The sequence below is a fragment of the Polypterus senegalus genome, chromosome 18, assembly GCF_016835505.1.
Source record: "Polypterus senegalus isolate Bchr_013 chromosome 18, ASM1683550v1, whole genome shotgun sequence".
NCBI classification, from domain to species: domain Eukaryota; kingdom Metazoa; phylum Chordata; class Cladistia; order Polypteriformes; family Polypteridae; genus Polypterus; species Polypterus senegalus.
The window spans coordinates 48,528,501-48,542,134 of record NC_053171.1 but is presented as its reverse complement, the minus strand read 5'-3'; the positions used below and the strand labels follow the sequence as shown (position 1 = coordinate 48,542,134).

The 13,634-nt window shown below is 36.6% G+C and overlaps 1 protein-coding gene across 1 annotated transcript in view; it reads left to right on the top strand.

The window, feature by feature from the left end:
• Positions 1 to 13,634, top strand: part of LOC120519157 (serine/threonine-protein kinase Nek9) — a 58,972-nt gene that overhangs the window by 32,287 nt on the left and 13,051 nt on the right. The window contains exons 12-20 of the mRNA XM_039742308.1: positions 1,638 to 1,838; positions 2,087 to 2,133; positions 8,804 to 8,965; positions 9,467 to 9,575; positions 10,765 to 10,926; positions 11,480 to 11,647; positions 11,740 to 11,799; positions 11,937 to 12,115; positions 12,911 to 13,057. Coding sequence (XP_039598242.1) covers positions 1,638 to 1,838; positions 2,087 to 2,133; positions 8,804 to 8,965; positions 9,467 to 9,575; positions 10,765 to 10,926; positions 11,480 to 11,647; positions 11,740 to 11,799; positions 11,937 to 12,115; positions 12,911 to 13,057 — 1,235 coding nt within the window. The remainder of the gene's footprint in view (positions 1 to 1,637; positions 1,839 to 2,086; positions 2,134 to 8,803; positions 8,966 to 9,466; positions 9,576 to 10,764; positions 10,927 to 11,479; positions 11,648 to 11,739; positions 11,800 to 11,936; positions 12,116 to 12,910; positions 13,058 to 13,634) is intronic.

Below are 13,634 nucleotides of genomic sequence, written 5' to 3'. Positions count from 1 at the left end.
CAGATTTTGTTTTAAGAAAATGTAAATTTCAGTAATAACAAATGTTGTTTTCAAGAAAAAATGGCCAGGGAAGATGATAATGCAATTCTAAAAATACTTAATGCTGCCCCTATACATTCGCTGAGTCTGCAACATGCTGTCTTTCTTGTTAGACCAAAAGAAAGTTGAAGTCTTTTGTGGAATTTCTGGTCTTGGGCAGTCTTGGTGAGGTACAGTGAGAGTGTAGGTGCAACATCATACAGCAGGTATAGCCATATTCGGAGTCGGTGCTCCACTGAGCATCTGTAGTGAGTAGTTATGTCATGTGCGGATATTGTACTGTCCGAGTTTCATAGCACTTTTCAAAGTTTTCTTTACGATGAACAAAAAAAGTGACAAATGGTGTCAGTTTATGCTTTAAAAAAAGTTACATGTCTCATTTTCATTCTGTTTTCATACCTGTATTTCTATTTAAAAAAAAAAAAAGTCACATCTAATGTCTCATTTTCAAATTTAATATGTTTTGCAGTTTAAGAAGCGCTGTTTTTTTATACAGGTATTGTCAAGCTTGGGTCACAGAGTTGCACTAGAGACAGGATGGTGAGTCCAGGTTTCCAAGGAAAATACAGGTACTTTATTACTGTACAGAGAAGGCAGGTACAGTCACAAGACCTCATTCAAAATAGGAGCTAGCTCAAGCACATGAGCTAGGAGATGTGACATGGGGCAATCACCCTGCTTTACCTCCCGTCTTCAGATTAGATTAGAAGCATTAGAACACTAGCGGCTTGAAATCACCGCTATGGCAGACCAGGACTTTGCGAGGAAAAGCAGGTCAAAGCCCGGCCTCAAGTATTCTAAACATTGTGCAACAAGCAGGTTACATAGCAAGTTTGATCTTGCAGAGAACAACCAATTGCTTTGCCCTTGGTTTACTGCTTACCAGATGCAGCACAGCAGCAACAGAGCTGTCTTTGCGCCGCTGCTGTTAGAGATGGCGAATTGCTGGCGACCCCGGTCACAATACTCTATGTATTTTCCCCCATATTCGTTATAACAAAATTTCCATTATAGTAGAGTATTTTTATGGTCCCATGAATTTCGTTACAACGGGATTCCACCTGTAATATGAATGAACTTTGAAGTCTGGCTCTTAGAAGGCTCCCTGAAATAATTGGTATGTGTGTAACATGAGCAATGGAGATATAATGTTCAAATCAGAAAATAACATTTTAGGAAGAGCATGGGAGTCACGTCCCTTACACTTTTCTTGGGAAACTATATAATTTAAAATTATTAAACAGTCCTAATCACCATAATGTGTTTACAATCGACCATTTTCTTGGTATAATTTTGAAGGTGAAAAATTGCAGTTATGATGCTGACACTAAGGTGTGGGACTCAAAAAATTTTAATGTTGCCAGATGTTTATTTAAAAAAAAAAAAAAGCTATCAAAGGTTTATCTCAAGATATCCTGTCAATTACAGTGCATGTGCTAACTAACTATTCCATTTAAATACTGCTTTCTCGGTGAAAAGAAAAGGAATTTACTAATTTTAAATCTGTGGCAATAACATTGCACAATCTATGTTCATTTTTTGCAGCTTGTGATTCTATATGTATTGATTGTCATATTAATTATTACTTTCATTTGCAGATGAAGGCCACATGTACATGTTTGGCTCTGATTATTATGGCTGCATTGGAGTGGATGGAGAATTTGGAGAGGAGGTCCTTGAACCTGTCCTGCTTGAGTTTTTTCTTTCCAACCCAGTGAAACAGGTGTCTTGTGGGGACAACCATGTAGTTGTTCTTACTCAGGATAAAGAAGTCTACTCTTGGGGATATGGAGAGCATGGTTAGTATGAGAAAGTAGTTTTTTTGTTAAGTTCTTTTTCATGCAGGTTTTCGTCTGGCTATAGTTCAATACAGTATTTGTATCTAGTATACATCATTAAAAAAATTGATCTTTGATCGTCTGATGTTTATCACTGTGTTTAGTATAAAAATAAAGTTCATCATGCTGTTGTTTTAAAAGTATGTGTTTAAATTATTCACTGAAAATGGTACTTTAAGTAATGTATTTTGTCCTACCCCCACAATTAGGTCGCCTGGGCTTGGACTCGGAAGATGACTGGTCATCTCCACAAAAGGTACAGTATGCTGGATCTTTGACCTTAAATGTATGACCACACAATATCTTACATCACATAACATTCAGTACAGCTACAACACAAATATCTGCATGTAAAATATCAAGAGAAACAGGCTACAAAAAATGGTTGCTTAAGAAAATAAAAAGAGGTGACAGTAAGAGAAACAATGGGATATATACTGGTTTCAGAAATAAGAATGAAGAGGTTTAGAAGAGAAGGACTTTTGATGCTACAATGCAAAACATATATAACCGAATAGCCATTCAAGAAGATTAAAAAGTGAAAAAGTTTTTCATTCCTTGTAGTGAAATCTATACTAATAAAAGGCAAAGCCCTGACTGACTTACTCATCACTAATTCTCCAACTTCCCATGTAGGTAGAAGGCTGAAATTTGGCAGGTTCATTCCTTACAGCTTACTTACAAAAGTTGGGCAGGTTGTATTTCGAAATTCTACACGTAATGGTCATAACTGGAACCTATTTTCATCCATATACTGTAATAGAATGCAGCTCGATGGCTGTGGGAGGCGGAGTTGCGTGTTGCATCATCACGCCTCCCACGTAATTGAGTGTGTGCCCATATAAGGTAAATATTCACGGGTCAAGGACTGTGCTTAGCATATTCATAAGTAAAAATATCTGAATCACAAACTGATGTTAATTATATTTTGTCCATGAATACTTATTAAATAATTCCAAATAGTCTGTCTGCTTCCTTTCATAGCTTTTCCGATGGTTGTGCTGCTTCCAGGCATGTATCTTCGTATTAAAGCATTTAACCAATCACATTTCAGCCATCATTTGTTGCCAGGCAGATAGGCCTTCACAATCCGTTATGCAGGCACTCTAACACAGATTAAATGTCAATTAACCTGTTGCTTCAACCAATCAGATTTTGAGTTGGTGTCAGTAGGGCCCTCTAGCAGGCGTATGGCAACATCACCGTATTCAGACCCATTGATTGGAAAGAAGCCTATATGAGGAACTCTTCGAGGCCACTGAACGCACCGCAAGCGCTCTGAGCGTCCTAGCGCGTACTACAGCCAACTCCATGGCAGGATTCTGGACAATATTATTTGCCAGACACAGACCAGATTTCAAGACCACGAAAACCTGTTGTTTGTCACGCTCCTCGAGCCCCAGAAGTTTCGGGAATACAAGAAAAATTTCATGCATGCAGCCTTCTCCAGTTTAACACAAGAGCCATGGAGCGGTGTTTGATCTGTCTCGGCTAAAAACAGAACTGACTGTAATGTATGCCATGGATGATTTTGCAGGAAAATCTCCCACTGATCTCCTTGATTTCCTTCATCACAAAAATCTGAATGAGATCATGGGGTGGCTGTTCATATTGGTATATTTGGCGGTGACCGTTCCCGTGTACAATGCTTCTGTCGAGTGGACATTTTCAGCCCTAAAGCGAATTAAAACTTATGCCAGAAATGCGACAGGGCAGGTTCGACTTTCAGCCTTAGCTTCGATGGCGATAGAAAGGGACTTTTTGATGGAACTGAAGAGCACGGATAATCCGTTCGACAGAGTAATTGAACTGTTTTTGAGGAGAGACAGGAGGATAGATTTTGTTTACAAATAATCCGAATTTTTTGGTGAGTAAAATGTTGCTATTTTCCTAAATAATATTGCAAGTTTGATTGCAAGTGTGTTGCGGCTGTGGCTGCAGTAGAAAGGAACTTACTCACCCCTGGTTTGTCTATTCAATAAAGGCATTTATTGTGGTTACAGTAGTTATCTTTATATATATATATATATATATATATATAATATACGTATCGGTCATAACGGAATCCTACTTATGTACATATATACGGCCATAGCCTGCAGCTCGGTCGCTGTGTGAGGCGGAGTTGCGTCCCCCATCACCACGCCTCCCACGTAATTGAGTGCCTGCCCATATAAGGCCGTCCGTCAGCAGCAATCGAAGGTGTGAGAAAACGGTGAAAAGGAGGCGTGTCAGACGCTGTCGCTAAATACTCGCGGGCAATTCCACAAGTTCATAGACACGCTGCCGCTAAATATTTGCAGGCAAATGAAAAAGTTAATACCGGGAATGCCTGTTAAACATCTTAGATTCACGAGTAGCGATTTGGGTGGTGAGATGTCTATCGAGGTGATCACTGTAATATTTATATGTCATTGAAATGTATTATTATAAGGCATGGTTTAGGCACCTATGTCATCAGGAAGGCACCAGAAAAAGCGACCTCAGAGTTACTATTATGGAAGTTAATTTAGAGCACAGATGCTGTGAATGTAAGAGCTGTAATAAATAAAGTTCCCCTGCATACTTTAATAGAAAGTCTCGCCATCATTTCATTTTTCACAGTTTGTGAAAACAAGACATGGTGTCAGAATAGAGGACAGTCATGGATTTTGTTGGAGTTCCCTCGCCACAAATTGACTGGGATTCTCTTAACCTGCCGGGAGAATGGAAAAAGTTCCGACAGCACATGGAGCTGATGTTTTCTGGCCCGCTAAAAGGCAAAGACGTGAGAAATGCAGCTACCTGCTCCTTTGGACTGGGGAAAAAGGAAGAGACATTTTTAACACATGGACTCTCACCCAGGAGGAAGCCAAGGCACTGAAAACTTATTATGACCGTTTTGAGGCATTTGTCATGCCTAAGACGAATACTATATTCGCTAGATACAAGTTTAATGAAAAGACGCACGGTATAAACGAGACTTTTGATCACTTTGTAACGGAGTTAAAATTGCTGGTGAAGGACTGTGCTTATGCAAATGAAGATGAGATGGTCAGGGATAGAATAGTGTTTGACACAAAACGAAAGTGCGAGAGAAACTTTTAAGTGTCGGGTCTGAGCTAACATTAAATAAAGCCGTGGATATTGCAAGATCGCACAAGATAGCACAAGCACAGTTGAGAACCTTCAATACATGTACTCCGAGCGGCTCACGTGAACTGACTGTGAACGCAGTACGCAGACAACAAGCAACACCTCCAAAGAGCGCTGAACAAAAAAATGCATTACATAATTGAAAAGGCAGCAAAAGAATATGAAGCGAGTGACGCATACAAGCATATTCATAAGTGCAGCTACTGCAGAAACAAAGCACACGGTAGAAAAAGTCAATGTCCAGCTAAAGGAAGACAGTGTAAAAAATCTGGTAAATTGAACCACTTCGCTAAAGTTTGCAGGACTGGGAAAGGTAAACCCATGCATGCGGTGCGTGATGTCTCAAATAAAGAGGAAGACGAGCTGTTTATTGATGCAGTAAGAAAGGAACCACCCTCTGAAGCTGAACAAGCCTTTGTAGACATATCAATAGGAAAGCAAGGTGTAAAGCTTAAGTTTTTAAATTAGGTTCATAGACACGCTGCCGCTAAATATTCACAGGCAAATCCACAACTTAATACCGGGAATGCCTGTTAAACATCTTAGATTCACGAATACCGATTTGGGTAGTGAACACTTTGATGAATGAAACCTGTTCTCTTTACAACGGTTGACAAACACGGAATGTAACTTGAACACAACACATCCTCCAAATACGAACCTGATTAAAAGAAATAATGATAATCAAATCCTTGATGACAGCAACACTCATAACAGTCACAAAACAATTACATTGACGATCATGTTACGTTTTTTTTTTTAAATGTTTCCTTTTCTTTTTCATAACTTCTTTAACACACTACTTCTCCACTGCGAAGCGCGGGTATTTTGCTAGTATAAATATAAAATTATTTTGTATTAAATACTAGCAGTGAAGCAAAATGTGGTATTGTGGCTCCAAATTCTGCATATAACTTTACAATAATTGGAATATAGCTGTAATAACCCCCATCCATCCATCCATTTTCCAACCCGCTGAATCCGAACACAGGGTCACGGGGGGGCTGTAATAACCTTTATTATTTATTTAAGGGAACATTTTTAGGTTTTTTAAACTGCTTGCTTTCATTATTTATTATTAATAGTTGCGTCAACACTTTATAAAATTTTAGATACCGAGTTTATTTATGTTAGGTAGAATGCCTAGAGGGGGCTGGGCAGTCTTGTGGACTGGAACCCCTGCAGATTTTATTTTTTTCTCCAGCCGTCTGGTGTTTTTTTTCTGTCCTCCCTGGCTATAAGACCTTACTTTTATTCTATGTTAATTAGTGTTCCCTAATTTTAATTATTTATTTTGTCTTTTTTCTCTTTCTTCATCATGTAAAGCACTTTGAGCTACATTGTTTGCATGAAAATGTGCTATATAAATAAATGTTATGTTACATGTGGAATATGCATTCCACTGACATGTTTGATCAGTTTTTGCTTTTATTTATAATCCTTGACATTGATAGCACAGGCTGAACACACTAGCACACACATTACCCCAAACACGTACGATATTACAGTTCAGAGTCACAAATTTAAGGTGCCGTGTCCTGGAACTGTTTCCGTAATAGAATACAACATAATTATGCTGCTATTATTGGTGCTACCTCACGTTTCTAGGAGACTGGTTCTGAATCCCTTACTGGTCACCATGTATCTGAACATTCTCCCTCTGTTTGCATTTTTTTTCTTTCTCTGTACATTCTAGTTTTCTTTCTAAATCCAAAACCCATGTTTTAATAATACAACTTAGTGTTATCAGTTAACGTATGAGTGTGTGCATGTGTTAGTATGTCTTTCAGTAGACTGGTATCCTGTTTAAGATTGTCTCCTGCCTTCTGCATTTTTCAGCTGACATAGAATTCATTTTCTTATGAGCATGAATTGGGTTATGCAGGATGTAAAACGGAAGAACTGAGAAAATTAAAGAATAAAGCAATATCTTTATTTCTATTTGTAGATTTAGCAAAACTAAAGAGAAAATAGTGATTTGAAATTTTTCCTGCAACAGAAGTATTGTGCTGGGAAAATATGGTGGTGGTTGCTGACGCATTGGCCTGGTTTAGGAAGTCTCACCTAGTTGTGTCGAGGCATTGGTTTCCCAATGTGCTCGTTGATTTATCGTTGCTTTCACTTATCAATTGCCTACCACACAAAGTTATCAGTCAGGAGCATTACTGCTCTAAACCTCATTCACCTGACCTTTGCAGGTGCAAGAAAGTCACTACAATGCTGCTCTTGCTAGTTTATAGCATTGTACAATAGACTAGGCAGATAATATTTTTTTTTTTATTATTAGAGTGTTTGGTATTTTATTTTATTTTATTTTTTTTGACCGTTCGTCTACATGTTTAACCTATTTTTTTATTTTTCTTCCTATACCTAGCAACTGTGGGTTTAGTGGTAGCCCTAAGCCTACAGATCTGTGTAATCAATTGGAAGGTTGCTTGTTTGAATCCAGTAAACACCATTGGGCCCCTGAGTAAGGCCCTTAATCTGGAATTGCTTTGTCCCGGGTATGACGTTAATCTGCATCCAGCCCTGCAAAACCCCCTGGAAAACTTGGGAGTTGGTGGCAGGATTGGCACTCACCCACTGTTTTTAAAAAAAAAAAAAAAAAAAAAACGAGGTGTCACCCGTTGCATGGCTGCACTCTGATATCAATCATGTGGTGGATCTGGCAACACTCTGTAATCAGTGCATGCCCCCAACCTCCCTCCCTCCCTCCCTCCCTCCCTCCCTCCCTCTCTCTAATATGAGACAAGAAAACAGGAAAATTATGACTCACAAATCAAATATGTTTGGGGAAAGGCGGACATTTTTATGTTGAATGAAAAAGAAATGCAATCCTTTGCATGATATATATGTTAATAAATTCTGAGATGATAAAGTAATATGTATATTTGATGATGAAAACATGGTATGATGTGTTGATCACACAAAAAATTATATCCATGTAAACAAGTTTATTGAAATACAGTAAATACTTTAGATGAAATGGAGCAAGAATGGATCAGATCATTTTGAGATTTATACTCTGTATACAGTATAGTCAAAATGCAAAATAATTTGCAAGCATTATGGGAAGTTGTATACTGATGTTAAATAAGCCATTATCTGTTTCAAGTACTTAACAATAACTGCTTAAGAGTTATAAGGGGAGGAAAAACATCTATTAGGAAATATCTACTCAAATGAGATTTTGAACAGTGCCAAGATATATTACTGTCAGAGGACATCTTTTAAAGATGAAAAAAAGAATGTATACAAAGTGAAAAACTATGTACATTGAAGAGATTTAAGAAATATATTAATTTTTATCAGAGTTTTCTTGTGTTAGTATTAAAGTCTAATAAAGTCTATCTTGATTGTTGCTGGGTTTAATTCCCAGTTTCTGCCTGTGTGATATATCCACATATCATGCTGGTTTGTTAAAGCATTCTGGTTTTCTCCTACATCTTCAAGATGTCTAACTTAAGTTAATTAGTGAGTCTGAGTCTCCTTTAATGTGTAAGTACTGGTAGGCATTTGAGCATGCTCAATAATGATCAAGTATTCCATTAAAAGTAGTTTGCCTGCCTTGAATTCATTGCTGCTTTGATAGGTTTAGGCTCTTATTGACACAAAAATCAAAAATATGAGTTCAGAAAATGAATGGATGGATGGATTATGAACTTATCAGTTCAGAATATTTTATATTAATATCCTTGTGTTACAGAGAAAAGCAATGTTTGTATTTATTTAGGGTTAAGTAATTTTTATATTTAAATCATTTGTTTTAATTTTTTCCCCCTTTCCTTAAGGTCAATGTGCCAAAAAGCTTAAGCATTTCTTCAGTCCATTGTGGTTCAGATGGGACTTTTTTTTTGACCCAATCAGGAAAAGTTCTAGCTTGCGGAAATAATGAAATGAATAAACTTGGCCTCAACCAATTTATATCGGGAATAAAGAACCATTCCCAAGAGGTACTAAAATAATTTTTATTTCTTGTTTAAAAACTATCTGATGAAGTTGCTTTTAAGTTGATATTGTTTTATTGTAATGTTATGAAAGTCTTACAGAGAATGTAAACAGTTTCTCACATCAGACAGCATTTCTAACAGATCTTCTTGCAACAAACTGCAGTACAATGCCTTATCATAATTTTCATCTTCTATATCAACAGACTGTAAATTGTGGCTGACAGTTCCAGCAACATACTTCTCCTTTTATGGGTATTCATTGTGCAAGTAGTGTGCTTTGCATATAAGTCTGTATCATTTTTATGAAACTACCTTTACTGTTGTGCCTAAAAGAAAACATAACCCATCTGGAATATTTGGGCTGCACAGCTTCTCTGTCACTGACAGAGAAGTAATAACACAGATCATCATAGGGTGTTGCAGCAAATGTTTTACACCTTTTTGTTTATGTTATACATTCATTATTTATAACAAAATATTTCTTTATTCATTCTTCTAATTTAGGTCCATCAGGAGATCCCTTACACTACTTCTTTAACTATAGCAAAGCAGCTGGCCAGATTCAAAATCCGATCAATTGCTCCAGGAAAGACACACACAGCTGTGATTGATGGTAAGGTGGTGGGAGGGGAGGGGTTGAACATACTTGTATAATAGGTTAATACTCTGTAATACGGTTTAAATTTAATGTACGTGCACAGTACATCGTTAACATATTCATGAAAAGGAAGCATGCTTCTTTGCTTGAAAGGAAGGGGAAGAAAATTACAGGACAAACGCTATAAAGTCCTAGATTCCTTGTTGCCATAAGGAAAAAAATCCACCCAGTGAAACTACTACTCATTTTTTGCTGTAGTTTAACCACTAACAACTGATTGCATTGAGAATGAAATTTTGTATTCAGGAATGTCTCGTGTCCATATCTGGAGATCTGTTTGCATCTTTCCTTTTTACTCTTGCTTTATTTGCCACAGGCACACAGTAGTACCTTTAGTTAAGACTATGCATTGAAATTTTGTCTAAAGATATTCAGATACCCAAGGGCAATGTGCGACAGAAGGGCTAGTTTTTATTGGCATGAAACTATAAGTCAGTGGCCTGCTATTATCTGGCCAGCTCAAATCAAATATTTTGGAGGTACAGGGTTAGATCAGGTTTGATTTTTGGAAGTAATGCCTTGTATAGGAACTATCCTGATGAGCAGAGTCCTGCTGCAAATGAGTACTATTGCATTTGTGAAGCCATCAGTCTTGCATAGGCTGAATGCATATTAATTTGTATTATGACATGTGCTTGATTTTTCTGATTCAGTAGTATTTGATGTTTATACACTATGCAAGATATTGATCAAATCAGCATCCAGATAGACAGCCTTTGTGCCTGTTGCCATTAACACTGAAGTTGTAACATAGTGAATATACTGCAACACCTTTTCCTATCCACACTAAAGCTCACCAATGAAGCTATTCAAAATATGCTTTTATCAAAAGGGGTTTTTCCAAGAAGGTGTGAGAAATTCTGATCCATTCAGTTCTACAGCTCATATTTATGAGAAAGTGAGGAATTCAAACTCTTAAGACCTAAGCTATTTCAAGTTGTAAATTTAAAGTAACACATGGAAATGCACACAACAGCTTTTCTTTGTAAACTATTGGTAAGCAAATTGATACATTTTTAAGGGCAAAGGTTATTTAATTATGCATTTTTTAAATAATAGAAAAGTCCACCCAAAGCATATACTGTAGTCCTGAGTTATTGTAACCTTTCACTTAATTTCTTAATGGAGTATTTTTTCTCTTCAGAGAGAGGGAGACTGCTTACCTTTGGCTGCAACAAATATGGCCAGTTGGGAGTCAGGGATTACAAAAAGCATCATGGTGTAAATCTTTTGGTGGGTCCCTTTGCTGGGAAGGAGGTCACAAAGGTCTCCTGTGGAGATGGTTTCACAATTGCTGCTACACTTGGTAAGGCATTTGTTAATTGAACAGAATAAGTTATTGTCATTCGCTGTCAGCATTTGAAAGACACTGTTACAAAGTTTTCATTTATATATTTTTGAGTTGTATCTTTTGTATCAGTATAAATATTTTGTGCAGTTCTGGAATATCCATATTTTTTCAAATATGTGGGCGAATATCTTCAGATCGATAATGTAATTACCTGTATAATTACTTAGTAACTAGGTATTATAACACTAAGAATTCAATTGTAATTGTTAAGCACTCAATTGTAATTGTTATTCCACAATTTATATACATGCCTACTTGTACAAATTGTGGAATAACAATTACAATTGAGTGCTTAAGTACAGTAATACATTGTGTTACACTGTAAATACAAGGTGACAACACCTAGTTACTCTGTAATTATACAGGTAATTACAAGGTAAGTACAGCATAACTAAGGACATCTAATCTAAAGTGATACCGAGTTGGATTAAAAATAAATTTAAAAACTCTATTTCAGAATTCTTTTTGTTCTTAAAATCATCATTTTATTGTCTTGTAAACCTAACAGACAACCAGATTTTTGCTTGGGGCAATGCTGGTAATGGTAGACTAGGAATGCCACCAGGAAAAGGATTTGGTTCAGAAGTTTGTCCTGCCTTACCTCGTCCAATTTTTGGCACCTTGCATCATGTTCCAGATCTTTCCTGCCGAGGATGGCACACAATACTCATAGTTGGTAAGTCATGTACCTTGGAGGAAAACAAGGAATTTATTTTCCCAAAGATACCCCATGTCCATATTAAGGGTTTTTTTTTTCTTTTCTTCTAGAAAAGGTTCTAAATTCCAAAACAATTAGATCGAATAGCAGTGGACTGTCAGTAGGAGCTGGTAAGATGTTCTTAATGTAAAAAGTAACTTCCTGTTTCTAAGAACACTTTTCAATAAAATAGATTTTTAATTATATGCACACTTTAGACTAAATTGAAACATTCTTTCTTCTGTCCACTTTCTGCCTTTCTGTTTAGTTGGCCAAGGTTCAGCCTCTGACCTGGAAATGCTGAGCAATCAGGAATCTGAAACCTCTAATGACCGAGGTGGCTCAGGGGGTACTGTGGAAGCTGATGCTGGAGGACCCAGATTAGGGACTCCAGCAGAATATTTAAAGAATATGACTGATAGCTCATGTCCTGACTGGCTGCTTAAGGTATTTAATGTTGTATTTTTTCTATTTAAATAAAAAAAATAAGAAACACTGATAACTGGGGAAAATATAGTCTGTCCATTAAACCTACATGGTAAACAAGTCTACACCAAGAAACTTGCAACTGATTTCAAATCCAACACCTTAGGCATTTATCCCCAACTAGATCTTGTTTAGCAACAAGTGTCATCTTCACAGCATAATGTTCACTGCAAATATTTCAAAGTGGGTGCTTACTGTGGACTTTATTCCACTGTTACTTGTATAAACTGGCGGTAAGTTTCCTTCTACAGTCTAAGAACATGAACGACAGACAGTGTGGCTTAGTAGCTAAATCATATCACCATCAGCCATAAATATGCTTGTTCTTTGCACTGTCCATAATGATGTTGGCTATAACATAGATTCTAGTGTAAATGGAAATAAATAAATAGTTTTTTTGATACTCTAAGCAAAAAGTAATCTGTCTACCAGTGCTGTTAATTTTCTACTGCCATCTTTGCATACAGTATATTTACAAGGAGTAAGTAAATTTTTGAATGTGACTGATTCTCACCAGAATTGTTAACATTTTTTGCCAAGTTGGCACGTATCAGGTAGACGTTTGCATTTCATAATGCATATGCTTGTGTAAAATTCAGTTTAAACATTTCAACAAAATTACTCAGCTTGGTTCCTGCTGCCCAGGGTTGCTGGTAAATAAGTAATGAACTACTGTTGTTGATTTATAGCAGAAATGGGGTTGGCTAGGGTTTTTAAATTGCAGCAGTTATCAATCCAATGTCTACTTTTTTGTAGGAACTTGAAGATGCAGAATTTATTCCAATGCCAAAGATTACACAGGAGTCCAAAGATCTCTTGCCTTCTTGGCATGAAAAGCAAACTCTTACTTATGAAGAGCAAATGGATCTAAAGACAAATGAAGTAGCAATAAAAGAACAATCGGTATTGTATTTTTCTACTCTGTCTTTCAGCGACATGATAGGGCTAAAGGAATTGTTTAGAAATAGCATTGTATGTAAAATATGCCACTGATATACATCTATATACAAACTCTGGTTTAGTACATAATTGGAATAGAAGAGACATTATAGATTATTGCTTGAGTAACAGGAATATAACTGTTTCTTATTGTTGTGTGCTTGAAGAGAATTTAATTGATATTACATTGTAGATATATAATGTTTAACCAACCATCCAGTGGTCAGTTATTTCCTTGCTGGGCTATGCACTGTAAGTGCTAGACTGCATTTCAGTTATCTGTGTTTTGCTTTTTCTTTCAAAATGTACATTTTGGTTAAGAATTAGCCATTCAAATTTTAATTCTGTTATATTGTATGTAAAATTTGTACTCTCTCTGATATATAGATTATGTAGAGTTAGCATACTTTTATTTACTTGTTGATTCCTTTGTCTCAAATACAATAGACAGATATGTGGAACAAAAATACATTTAAAGTATACTAATACAGTGTTGAGAGAAGGAAACTATCCTTCCCGAGGCATGTTAACCTTAATAGAA